At 37.8% G+C, this 13,967-nt stretch overlaps 1 protein-coding gene across 4 annotated transcripts in view; it reads left to right on the forward strand.

Annotated features, from left to right (window-relative positions):
* NAA35 (N-alpha-acetyltransferase 35, NatC auxiliary subunit) overlaps positions 1-13,967 on the forward strand; it is a 96,919-nt gene that overhangs the window by 46,006 nt on the left and 36,946 nt on the right. For all 4 annotated transcript variants that reach the window (XM_049895924.1, XM_049895925.1, XM_049895923.1 and 1 more), the window contains exons 7-11: positions 6,570-6,636; positions 6,717-6,760; positions 8,516-8,566; positions 9,223-9,306; positions 10,163-10,277. In XM_049895924.1, coding sequence (XP_049751881.1) covers positions 6,570-6,636; positions 6,717-6,760; positions 8,516-8,566; positions 9,223-9,306; positions 10,163-10,277 — 361 coding nt within the window. The remainder of the gene's footprint in view (positions 1-6,569; positions 6,637-6,716; positions 6,761-8,515; positions 8,567-9,222; positions 9,307-10,162; positions 10,278-13,967) is intronic.

Raw genomic sequence — 13,967 nt, forward strand, 5'->3', positions numbered from 1 at the left:
AAGTTTTCTCTGGCCAGTTTTTTAAGAAATAGATCACTAGATCCTTCTTCTTCGTCTGGAAGATGTCCACTGAAACCTGTCCACCATTGGTGCCCCTGCTGGCATTTGAGGTACTGGTGGCACAGCTTCCAGCATTGCAGTACAACAAGCTGACAGATGAGTGTTGGACCATCAACTGATGTGCTGCTAAATCTAGTTCAGTTTTCAAGTGGGTACAGTTAATCCCTCTCTCCTTGCTGAAACACTTTCTTTGCTCGGCCTCTGTAAAATCACTCTTATTAAGTGATTTTACGGCGTCGAATCTTTCGCCATCTGTCACGCAGTCACTTTTATCAGCTTTCCTTTTCTAAATATTGCTGGGTTATGTCCGCCTGGACCTTGGCTCTGAACACCATTCTTTTATTTCCAAGTACCTGCTTGATATCTCCATTTGGATGTTTAATAGGCATCTTGAGTGCAATATACCGAAACCTACTAAGCTTCTAATATTCCTCCCCAGCCCACATATGCAGATATGGTCTGCTCTTCTTTCAGTCCTCTCCATCTCAGTCAGTGGAAGTTCCATTTGCTTAGGCCAGAAATCTTAGAGCCGTCATTGACTTCTTCCTTATTGTCACACTCTGTAAACAGTCTTTTAGAACACACTCTTTGCTTTACTTTCTGAATTCTAGGGTCTGACCATTCTCACTTCTTTACCAGTACATCCCACGACAAGTTACTGCCATCTGTAAGCTGGGTTCTCGCAGTAGCTTCCTCACTGATCTCTTTACCTTGTCTACAAGTTACCCTGCAGTCAGCAACTAGAGTGATCCTTTCAAGACGAAAGTTAGATCTAATCACTCCCTGGCTCAAAAACATCGCATTCAGAATAAATCTAAACTCTATCCAGAACTTAGGAGCCCAGAGCAGTGCGGACATCCACTGCCTCTCCCTGGCTCAGACCTTTTCAGTCACCCTCATTGCTTTTCCTTGAACATCCAACCGTGCTATGGTCTCATGGCCTTTGCATTGTAGTACTTTTGCTTTCTTGGTAAAAAGGGCGCATAGTGGTACCATTCCTTCTACCATTTTCCTTGAACGTGGATATGATGTCTAGAGGTACTGCTTCATTTTATGAATGTGAAATGGTAAACTTGAAGATGTAAAACAACGTGCAAATCTAAGACAAAGAGTTTAGTATGACAGGACTGAAAGATAGAAAGTGCCTGAGTTCTTCCTGACATGGTTGAGCATCTGAACCAATAACAATTACTTCTTGTAATTTGGGATTAAAAAAAAGTCTGCATCATCTAAGTTACTGTAGGATTTTGCTGTCACTTGTAGCCAAACATTTTAAATTAATACAAAATAAATAAATAAAACTGTAAAAGTTCCTTGTTTTCATGGGAAAGAGTAAATATTGTTATTTGGTGTGTTTCTTTTGAAATATTTTCAATAATATGTGTACATGTACATTTTATTTCACATGATGGAATTATATAAGCCAATTGCAACTTGCCATTTTTCCCTAGGCACTAGAGAATAGATTTCTATACTTACTACACGTGTAGGTAGATCTACCTCAGTGTTTTTGTTGGCTGTGTAGCACTGTGTTAAGAGTACAGACTCAGAATAATTATCTCTGGTAAGAATCATCAAAGGATGCTAAAACTGGTGAACAAAGGTGTAATGAGACACAGGATATGTGCTCAGTCTCAGAGTTATCTTCCTGTAGTGACTAGAGTTAACATCACTAATAATGGATAAACCAGCATCATACACCTCCTGATACCGTGCTCTCAGAAGGACGCAACATTATTTCTGAGGTATTCGTATCAAGTATGCACACAACTTGAATTTACTCATGAGGAAACATCAGGCAAACTCATATTGAGGGACATACTACAAAATAACTTTGTCCTATAATATTCCAAAATGTCAGGGCAAGAAAGACAAAGACAGAGGAACTGTTACTGCTTAAAGGAGATTTAAGAACATGACAGCTAAAAGCAACTTAGGATCTTGAACTGAATCCTGGACCAGAAGAAGAAGAAATCATTTTTTTTCTTTTGCTATAATAAAAAGAACAATAGAAGAAACTTTAATGTTTGTAGATGAGAGGATAGAATTGTCCATTTCCTGATTTTGTCATTGTACTGTGGTTTTGTAAGAGAAGGCTTTTGTTTTTAGAAATCACACTGAAGGTAAAGAGGTGTCATCTCTGCAACTTGGCCTCGAAGGCTCAGGAAACAGAATTACACCGTGTGTGTTAAAATATTTACACTTGGGGATTATGGGTGGAAGGAATATGAGCGTTCTTTTTCCTATTTTTATAACTTTGTAATCTGAATTTTTTTCAAAATAAAGGTTTTAAAATACAAAAATAGAGCCTCTGGGGAATGAAACCACTTTAGGTTTCATTCACTAGCTTTGTGGTTTTGGGGAATGTAACCTTTCTGTGTCTGTTTCCAGATCTATAAAATGTAGTTTATAGTATACCCACCTTAGAGCACTGTTGTACAGATTAATGAAGTTAATACAAGTAAAATGTTTAGAACAGTGCCTGGCACAAAGTAAGCGCTTAATAAATGCTAGCTGTCAATTACAAGTGGAGTCCCTGGGTGGTGCACATGGTTAACACCCTTGGCAGCTAACTGAAGGGTTGGAGGTTCAAGCCTAGAGGCACCTTGGAAGAAAGACATGGTGATTTACTTCTGAAAAATAAGCCATTGAAAACCCAGTGGAACAGAGCTCTGCGCTGGCACGATAGGGTGCCCATGAGTCGGAATTAACTCGATGGCAACTGATATTTTGACTGGTGATGATTAGTAGTATTTCATTATATTTATAATAAATTAGCAGCCACGTATTAGTGGATAAAGTTGTTTCAGGTCCTAACCTGAAGTAAGTATCTGTGCGTATATTTTACTTTTCTTGTACCCTTGCTATGTTACCCAGTATCTGGTCTGTAGTAGGTACCCAAATTTGATTGTGTGAACCCTTAAAATCTTGATGCAAAGAATTTTATCTATAAAATGAATTTTTAAAGTAATAGGAAATCTCAACTAATTTATCTGAATTGTTAAGTTCTAAAAGGTGTTAATATTTTTATCTTACTAGAATATTACATTATTAGTACAATCAAGATTATTATTTTGCGGAATCACATTCTCTTTTGATACTGGCATTGGGTGTTCTGTTACAATCATGATTGTAATGATTTTACTATTCTACGTTTTCTTGCAGGGCTGTATTAATTTAAGTGATATGTTCTATAAAAAAAAAACCCTAAATATCCCTGATAACCGTCTGTGATTATGCCGTGGCATAAAGAGACCCAGTAGGGTAAAGAATATGGGCTTTACCTGTTAAGTTGTGTTATTTCTCACTGGACAGTAGTCTCTATAATGGCAGGAATTTTTACTTTACCGTTGTATCCCCAATATCTAGCCTCTATCAGCCACCATCGGTTGGTTTAGGAATGAGTAAATAAATGAAAAAAAGCTTTCACCCACCAGTCTTCTCACTCCCAAAATCTTGATTTCAAAGATACTACCCTTTGATTGCTGCCACTTAAAGCTTCCTGGCTTGTTTACTCTGATTCTCCTATTCTCACTGTCCTTTGGTTCCCCTGAGACCTTTAATTCATAGATGTTGCCACGTTACTATTCTCTGTTGTCTTCCTCTTGTCTTCATTGCCATGGTCCAGTGCTGAAATCACTTTCTTGTAAACACCCCTCACTTCCTTGCCCTTCTCATCTTTCATGTTGCTTATCTGGCAAAACCTCAACCATCTGCCTACTCCCGGCTTTCACCCAAGTAGCAGAATCCTGCTGGAGAAAACGCACATCTGTATGTCTGTTCTCACTTTAATTTTAGGACTGAAAATCTCAGATGGGCACTCAGCACCTCGAGACAGCCCTGTCTTACAACACTTCTGTAGTGGATTTGCTTTTCCAGTTTCTAAGGTGACTTTTCCGTGTCTTTTTCTCCCCTCAGACCTCCAGTGCCAACCCTCCTTACCTTAAGGTTGCTCTCTATTAAAACATTAGGTACAATCAAATGTAATTAGAAGTACCTCATCTTCTCACTATCAGAAGTGCTAACCAATCTCTTTTGGTGTTCATGTGACTGCCTTCTTCTGTCCTGTTAAAATGAAAGTATTCCTGTAACAGTCTAAGCTCAGCCCCTCCACTTTTATTCTAGATTCTGTCCTCTCTTACCTACTGCAGTTGTCAACTCTTTTTGTATTGCATTGCTAGTCTCTCCTTCATATTAGATTATTCTTATTGGCATATAAGCATGCTTTAATATCACTCATTTTAAAACAAAACAAAAATCCAGCATTCCCTTTGTCCCCTGACTTTTTATGTCCACAATCCCATTTCTCTGCTAATTGCCACCAAAAACACCTTGAATAAGCTGTTAACATTTGCTTATTCTACTTTGTCTTTCAGTCTCTCCCTACCCACGTTAGACATTCTTCACCACCACTCCACAAAAACTGGTCTAACAAGCTCCTTAATGATACCCATCTTGCTAAATCCAGTGTTCTCACCACGCCCTCTCCATCATGTTAGCATCATTACACTCAGTTGACCACTCTTTGAAATACATTTTTCTCTTCATCTTGATAGGACAGTCTCTTGAACTTCTTGAACTATCTCACTGGTTACTCTCTTTCCTTTGCTTGCTCTTCTAGATGCTGGGGTCCTCTTGGGTTCCCTCTCTTCGGTATACCCTTTTCCTAGGTTGATTTCCTTTTGGTCTTTGGCTTCTAACACCAACTATGTGCTAATGAAGCCCAAATTTTTTATCACCGGTCTTTTTTCCTTACCTGACTTTCAGACTCAAACAAGTGCCTTCCTGAAATCTTCATTTGGATGACCAAAGAAATTGCATGAAATTGGTGAGAAGTTCCCTGAAGAAAAGTGAAGCAGGATAAGGGGATATATAGTAGTAGAGGGTGCTGTTTTAGATAGAGTGCACAGGGGAAACCTCTCTGTGAAGAATTGGTGTTGGGGCAGAGGCTGGAATTAGCAAGGGATGGAGCCTTGTAAATATTTCTGAAGAAAAGCATTTTGAAGAGGGGCAAACAAAGACAAAAGCCCCAACAAGAGACTGTTTGGCATGTTTGAAGGCCTGTCTGACTGGAGTGCCATGAACATGGAGAAGAGTAGTAGCAAATGAGATTAGAGAGGAGACCAGGGCCAGCCACACAGGCCCTTCTATGCCGTGGGGGGATTTTGGATTTTACTGTGAGGTAGGAAACTATTGAGTAGGGAAATGATATGATTTGACTTATTTTAAAATGATCCCTCTGGCTTCTGGTGGAGAGTAAATTATAGCAGGGGCAAATGTGGATGGGGGCGGGGGGACCCGTTTAGAGATGGTTACAGCAGGACCATTGAGAGGTGGTGGTGATTTGAACTAGAGATAACTGTGAAAGGGGTGAGAAGTGGTTAGATAGAGGTATAAATAGAAGATAAACCCAGCAGGCTTTTCTGCTGGATTTGGTATGGGGTATGGGAAAATGAGAGGAGTTAGGTCCAGGCTCTAGGCCTGAGTAACAGAAAAGATGGTGGTGCCATTTAGCAATGTGCTAAACGTTAGGAAGATGGACACGTAAAATCTGAGAAATGCTACTTGATGTCCAAGTATAGATGGAGTATAAACTTCATTAGGAGGGTTAAGCTTCCAGCTCTGTAATACAACGCAAGGTTTTTAATACCCTTAACTGAGTTCTTTCAGGAAACCCTGGTGGTGTAGTGGTTAAGAGCTATGGCAAGCTACGGCTGCTAACCAAAAAAGCTCAGCAGTTTGAATCCACCAGCTGCTCCTTGGAAACCTGTGGGGCAGTTCTACTCTGTCCTGTAGGGTCGCTGTGAGTCAGAATTGACGCCACAGCAACAGATTTTTTTTTTTTTTTTTAAGTACTTAGGGCAGACACACTCCTTTAATGGGGCTTGTGACTTCTTAATTGAATCAGCCAGATAATATATATTCTTCAGCGGAGTCCAGCAAACCACTTAATTGGTTAATGACTTAGATGTGATTTAAATGTTTTGGGGGGTAGAGGAGCCCACGTGTGAATAGCTTTCTTTATAATGTGAATAAGTGGGATGTGGTTTTGCTATCACTTTGAGTAATTTTCTTTGATAAATCTTAACCTTTGTAGCTCAACAGTGTGTAAACAGACATTATTTAATAATCTTTGAACTAAGAATCTTACCTAAATCTTAAAACCCTATCATCAAACAGTAATATATAATTACTGTTTATAAATGAGAGACTACTTTGTAAGTGTGAATTAATACTTTGTGAAATTATAACGTCTTTGGAATTGAATATGTTAAATGTAGGTATGTTTAAATTGAGGAGAAGCAATTGAAATTAAGGGCAGAGTCAGCAATAGAATGTGGCGTTTTAAGTGTACTGTAAAGAAAGCTTGGACGTATGATAACGCTGTTTAGACAAGGAGAATGACGTTCTGTTACTGTTCTCTGATTAACAAATAGTGATTTTGTAAGAGACATATAACGGAAAGTTTGGCTGCTATTCAGGGGGCTAATTATTCCTTTTCTGTATAGGAAGATTTTCAGTCCATGACTTATGGATTTAAAATGGCTAACAGTGTGACAGATCTTCGAGTTACAGGTAAGACCATTCATAAAGATAATTCATCAGTTTTACGTTTAGGTTTGCTTCCTTCTTAAACTCACTGTGTGTCTTTCTAGGCATGCTAAAGGATGTAGAAGATGACATGCAAAGACGAGTGAAGGTATATACGTTTCTCTTTTCTTTGGCACAGAGTTTTGATGTTCTTCTAAATGTCAGCTTAAATTTAGCTAATTCCAAGTAGCTCGTATAGATAGGACCACCTTCCACCTTTATATTCTGCGTCTTTTTTTGTAATTTTGATGTTCTTCTAAATGTCAGGTTAACTTTGGCTAATTCTAAATAGCTAGTTTTAGTGTAGATAGGACCACCTTCCTCCTTCATCTTCTGTGTCTTTTTTTGTAATGAATTTGAAGAACACAGGAGTTTCTGATAAATTACTTAATGTCACTTTTAAGTATATTAATTATAGCCCTGTTAATCTTTTCAGTTTTTTCAAGTTTTTGCCAGTGTTTTAGAAGTTTAGTGTGCTATTTTAAGAATAGTATTTTTTCCCAGCAGAGTTTTGAGCTCCTCAGAGGTCGGGAGTATCTTCCTCACCTTTGTATCTGTAACATCTAGGAAGTGACTAGAGTGCAGTAGGTGGTCCAGTAAATGGTGGTATCCCAAATCGGGTGAAACCAGAGAGCTAGCCTTTTGTATGTCACTCTTCAGCCATGTGACCCTGATAATTTGGCTCATGTGCAGGAAGGAAAAAAATTATATTTCTACTTTTTTTTTTTTTGGCATATGTATAACACAGTATACTTTAGTATGGTTTTCAAAGCAATTTTACATTATTGCCTTAGTTGATATTTACAATATTTGGTGAAGTAGTCAGCTAAATGCATACAATGTCCCACTTTTAGATGAGGGAAAGAAGGCTCAAAGAAGTTAAGTAATCTCTCAGAGTCTTCTTAAGGCGTGTCACAAGTAAGTGGGAGCTCCAGGGCTAGAGCCCAGGTCTTCTGCCAGACCTTCCTGTCGTGCTGCCCTGGGATTTTGCTGTATAAAATAGTTAATTCATAGATTATTCTTGTTTTAGCAACATATTTTACGTTTTAGTGTAGACCAGATCAGTATTTACTATGTGACTCTGAGTCAGAATCAACTCTAAGGCAACCAGTTTGGTTTTTTATGATGTTATTTGTAAAGGTTACTATTTTTTTCTAACAGGATAAGTTTTGACAGCATCAGGAATTTTAGTTAGTAGATCCTTTAAAGGAAAGTAGAACTGCGTGCCATGTGCTTTTGCTTATGTTCTTTCAGTTTTTTGCTTTTGCTGTTTTTAATTCCTGACTCTCTTGTCTGATCTTTGTAACTTTGGGAAACCCTGGTGGCATAGTGGTTAAGTGTTACGGCTGCTAACCAAGACGTCGGCAGTTCGAATCCGCCAGGCGCTCCTTGGAAACTCTGTCGGGGTAGTTCTGCTCTGTCCTATAGGTTTGCTATGAGTCGGAATCGACTTGATGGCAGTGGGTTTGGTTTTTGGTTAGTAACTGATCAAAATGAACTTTAAGTATGTAGTATTCATAGGAGGAAAATAAATGTTAGACACAGCTGAGGTTTTTTTTTTTTTTTAATAGAAATTCTTAAAAACAGATTCTTGTTTGTACTCAGTGGAGCCATGGTGGCACAGTGGTTAAGAGTTCGGCTGCTAACTAAAAGGTCAGCAGTTCGAATCCACGAGCCGCTCTTTGGAAACCCTCTGGGGCAGTTCTGCTCTCTTTTGTAGGGTGGCTTTGCATCAGAATCGACTCGACGGCAATGGGCGGACTTATATTCAATAAATTAATTGAGTGCTTTCCCTTGTATATTTGTAGTCTAATAGTTCTGCAGGCTTGTGTTTGTTTTAATTCAACCTTTCTTAAAATTTTAGAGCACTCGAAGTCGACAAGGAGAAGAAAGAGACCCAGAAGTTGAACTAGAAGTAATTGAACTTATTTTCTGGTAGATAATATCAGAGAAGTCTACCTCTTAATGTTGTAGTTTTATGAACTGCGTTATAATTTATGGAAGCCCTTTTGAAGGTATTTCTTTAAAAATTGGACATTACAAGGGATTTTATTTCCCTTGTATTTATTTTAATAGAATGATGATACAGCTCTTTCAAATACATGATTTCAAAGCCTGTCAGTATTCCTGTGAGGTAGGAAGAAAAAAAAGGTCTTATATAGAAGATGCATCAAAGCTTGGCAAAACTCAAGAACTTGCACAGGGTCAAAAGTTGCTAAACCCTTGACAAGATTGTAAATTTTGTGACTCTGCTTAATGCACTTTTTATTTGATCCTTTTTTACATGCTGATTTAAAAAAAAATTTTTTTTTTTAAGTAATAGTAAAACTTTTGACATAGGAAAAAGTCATTACTGTTGTTACAGAAGCTTTCTTTTTATATTTCTGTTTCAAAAGAACAGGCTTTGTTTATTATGTTTTCTGCAGCTTATTTTTCAGGCATTAAAAGTGAAGGTGTTTGCAGTGTAGTAAGTTATTGACATTGAGACTTAGGAGTTAATATGTTTTAAAATAAAATTCCTTTAACAGGCTTTGCATCTTTTAACTTCTAGTCCTTTTCTTGTTTTTTTAGCATCAGCAGTGTTTAGCAGTATTCAGCAGAGTGAAATTTACTCGTGTGTTACTGACAGTGCTTATAGCCTTTACTAAGAAAGAGGTAAGGGCATTTACGGTAATTTGTCCATCTGTGTTGTAGTGTTTTTTGGATGGAGTACCTTATGCAAGTAATTCTAAGACTTTTGCATTGAAATGCCCCTGATGGCAAGCACATAGCCCTCAACGTTTGGTGTATTTACACCAGAGTACCCCTGGTGATTTTCCTGCAAAGTCGCGTGAATTTTACATTCCACTCCATAACTCATCCAGGTCTGCTGTTAAGATAAAAATAATATTCACTGATATTACTTGTCTGTGAATAACATAATAGAAGCTGAAATTACTTGTGGGTTGTCTTATATTGGGAATTGAAAGGAGAAAGTAAAAATGAGAATTTTAGGTAGGCCTATTCTTTCTTTCGTTTAACAAATAATTAACTGTTGGATTTGTATAGAACCAAAAGCAACCCCTAGATGGTTATTTTTTTATCTTTTGTCTGTGTTTGCATTAACTCAAGTCAGTTACAGACTAATTTCTGAGTAGTTAGTGCTAAGTAGGAGATATAACCGTTCTATTTTTCCACCTTGATGAATGACAGAGTAGAAATGTTGAAAATTTCCATTTTCAAGTTGCTGCATCTTTATTTTTTAAAATATGAGCTGAACAGAATAAACCAGAAATGTTTCCTATTTTGTTTTAATGAATCCTTTTTTTATATAAGATATAGACGTGAGTTAAAAAAAAACAATTTCTGTCCTCGTAGGATCTGGGCATCCTGTATTAAGTAAATAGTTTGTGAAAACCAGTGTCATTACAGAAAGCATTTAATTTCATTATTGTTTATAGGATTTTCCTATTTAATGTATATCTTTCAGTGAAAGAATATGTAAGAATGTTTTTGGTGATTTATTTGCTAGACCAGCGCTGTTGCAGAAGCTCAAAAATTGATGGTTCAAGCAGCAGACCTTCTTTCTGCCATTCATCATTCATTGCATCACGGCATCCAGGCCCAGAATGATACCACAAAAGGAGGTAATGGTTCATTTTGCTCCTACTCTTTCTTTTCTTTACCATTCAGAATATATAGTGTTTGATTTATTCTGAAGTTTCATTTAAGTCAGTCTCTCTGAACTTGGATTCTTTTACTCCACATCCGTATATAGAGCATTTTAGTCTCCTTTTTTGAAAAATACTTACTCTAGACCAAAAATATAGCACCATACAACTTGGCTGTTTTCTGTTACCATTTGGGCTCAGAATAGTCACCCTGTCTTGTGATTCTGCTGTGATACAGCAGTACATTCTTTCTGTTATCACCTCTTCCCTTTACTGCTTTGCCTGAGAGCTCATCGCCTCCATTACACAGCCTTCCCTGACTCCACCAGCAGGCCTAGGTGTTCCTTCTGTGGCCTCATTGCACCTCATACTTGCCTCTGTTGTAGCATTTTTTAGTACATTGTATTTTAATGGATTGCCTGTTTGTCCTCCTATAAGATTTTGAGTGCATTTAGGCTAGGGACTATTTTATTTGTGTATCTCTACAGTGCTTGGCACATTGTTGGCACTCAGGAGATTTTATTTATGAAATACACCTTAAAGTAAAAGGAACAGTGTACCTTTTTATAAAAATTTGTAATTGAGTTAACTAACGTTTTAGATATTCTGTAGCAATTTTGATTGCACTTAAAGTCCATTAAAATGAGATGATGTTTGTATTCTTTAAATTATAGTTTCCCAGTTGTTGGTCTTGTGACCAGGGAGCCAGATTTTTACTGATTCACACCTCTTTGCTTTTCCACCCCTCCCCTCCTCCTTTTAGGGACAGCAGTTGTGTTCCCCGTCCATGAATTTTTTCTTACTCAAACATTAGGTAGTGGAGCAGTCCAGAAGGTGATTTGAATTAGGAAATTAGTATTGTCATAACCCGTTTCTAGTAATTGTTCTGAATTTGTATTCATTTACATTTTCTCTAGGTTGGAGAATATATTTATGAAGTAACTGACTAGGTGTCATTTTGTAACCATGGAACATAAAAAAAGGTTATGTGTTGGGAGCTCTCTAGTACATGTTTACAGAGAGGTGTAACATATCCACAGCTCTTCAGTACTTGGAAATCTAGTGCGAGAATACTTTTATGAAAACCACTGTATAATACAGGACTTCAGAATAATTTGTTGGTTCATGTGTCAGCAGGTTACTAATGGTGTAAAATGAGAGTCCTCCAGATTACCGGATCTTGATGCTCCTTTTTGTCTTATCTTGACTACTGTGGGCTGTTCTGATCTGTCTTTGCAGCTGAGCAAACTCTGAGGATAATTGTCTTAGGGTCATTAGTTGTCCATTTCCCTTTGTTTCAAACCAGTGATTAAAAAAAATTGCCTGTGCATGTTCTGCACTATCTTTCTGGTTTTATAGATTGCCAACAAATGAAGCTTCAGGAAGATATTTGTATAAAAGCAGCTTGAATAAACTTAAAAAAAAAAAAAATCAAAACTAAGTAAGTGAAGTTTTAAAATTTGTTGAATGATCACCCTGTGCATGGTTTTGTATATAATAACCTTTTAGCCAGCTTACTTTAACTTCGTAATTACCCTTAAGCATAAAGCCAAACAGTTCTATAAAAAAAAGTCAGTGCCTTCCTAATAATGCCTGTTCTAAGAAGAGTGATGAGAAAGCAGTAGTGTAAATTTGCCATTTTATGATTATTAAAACTCAAGCTAGTGACAGAATGGCTGTTTAAGGCTTGAAATCATTGAGCATTCATTTTAGGTTCTCACTGAAGGGGTAGAATCAGTAGGACTTAGAAACAGTGGCATTCAGGGAGAAAGCAGGAAGGATTCAAACTTGATCCTAAGATTACGTGCCAGATATACTTGATGGTTGTCCATATCTTAATGAAGATACAGATGGAAGAACTGGCTTAGGGACAGGAGGTGAGTAAGGAGGGCAGCTCAGAGTTAAAGAATGGGATTCTTTGATATGGTGACATGGACTGCTCCCTGTTGAATTCTACACTTCTTTTTATATGTCTGTGGAATATTTGCCCATTCTTCAAAATGATGTTCAAATCATCTCCTCCCATAAGATTTTCTTGGTTCCACATGTCAAAATTTATTTTTCTCTCCCATGTTCTTTCATAGTTATCTGGTTATCTGTGAGTTAGGTCTGGTTTACCCTTTAGATTGTTAGCATCTTTTGCAATTATTTAATGCATTGGGCAAATCTGCTGCAAAAGACCTCTTCAAAGTGTTTAAAAGGAAAGATGTCACCTTGAAGACTAAGGTGCGCCTGGCCCAAGTTATGGTGTTTTCAGTCGCCTCATATGCATGTGAAAGCTGGACAGTGAATAAGGAAGACTGAAGAAGAATTAATCCCTTTGAGTTGTGGTGTTTGAGAAGAATATTGAGTATATCATTGACTGCCAGAAGAACAAACAGATCTGTCTTGGAAGAAGTACAGCCAGAATGCTCCTTAGAAGCAAGGATGGCAAGACTACATCTCACGTACTTTCGATATGTTGTCAGGAGGGATCAGTGCCTGGAGAAGGACATCATGCTTGGTCAAGTAAAGGGTTAGCGAAAAAGAGGAAGACCCTTAACGAGATGGGTTGATACAGCGGCTGCAACAATGGGCTGAGGCATAACAATGATTGTGAGGATGGCACAGGACCGGGCAGTGTTTCATTCTGTTTTACATAGGGTTGCTATGAGTTGGAACCAACTCGATGGCACCTAACAACATAACAACAGTGGAAATGAAAAAAATTATTTAAATTCTATATTACCTGAAATTGGTAGGTACTTTTGGAGTGTATTTCCAAATCTGACATGCTCAAGTTCAAAAGGACTTGATATCTATTTAAATAAAAGATGTCTGATTGTGAATTGAACACATGCCTTTACCTTCTGAAACCCAAATGAAATGATGAAGTGATTTTTTTAAATAGAGAAAATCAATAAAGAGAATGAAGACAGGGAGAAGAGGCAGTAGCCTGGAAGTGGAGTTGAGGACTGAGCTGATGACGTGAGAACTGGCTGAAAATCTGTTTAGAACCAGAGATTTCCTCTCTTTGCATTGCTGGGTAATTGACATTCCAGTACCTCAGAAGGTACGGAACGTTTCCCTGGAGTAGGAAACAAGAGGATTCTGGACTAAGGGGTACCAGGCACAGTTGAAGGGTGAGCATTATGGGGGGATTACATGAAAGTGAATATCAATTATTGTGACCTGCTCCCGCCCCTCCAACATTCTCCCCTACCACCGTACCCTTTTTTTTCCTCCACTCAGCTTCCAAAACAGTATATCCAGGCTCATGCACTCCGCTTAAGAATTTAAAAGGCTCTTAATTGGGAATCTGACTATCCCAACAGGGAGAAAAACATCAGCAAAATGTATATATACTGAAGTATACTGATACCGCCTGACAAAACAGCTCCGCGAAAAAGCCTGCCCTGTAGTCACAGAGATCCTATTGAAGATTTTGTGCTTCAGTTTCAAATCTGAACAAATAAGAATAGAAATCCCTAACCTGAAAGAAAGAAAGAATAAAACAAGAAACCGTTAAGAGGAATTAGAAGAATCAGTGCATCCATAAAACAAGAATAGGATGCTATAGTGTGTATGTATATAAAAACAAGGGGACTTTTATATTTAGATGTACAGCAAAGATGCCTCCGCTGGCTGGCTTCTCCTCTCTCAAACCAACGGAAAACTATAAGGAAT

Source organism: Elephas maximus, chromosome 9 (genome assembly GCF_024166365.1).
Source record: "Elephas maximus indicus isolate mEleMax1 chromosome 9, mEleMax1 primary haplotype, whole genome shotgun sequence".
Lineage (NCBI taxonomy): Eukaryota > Metazoa > Chordata > Mammalia > Proboscidea > Elephantidae > Elephas > Elephas maximus.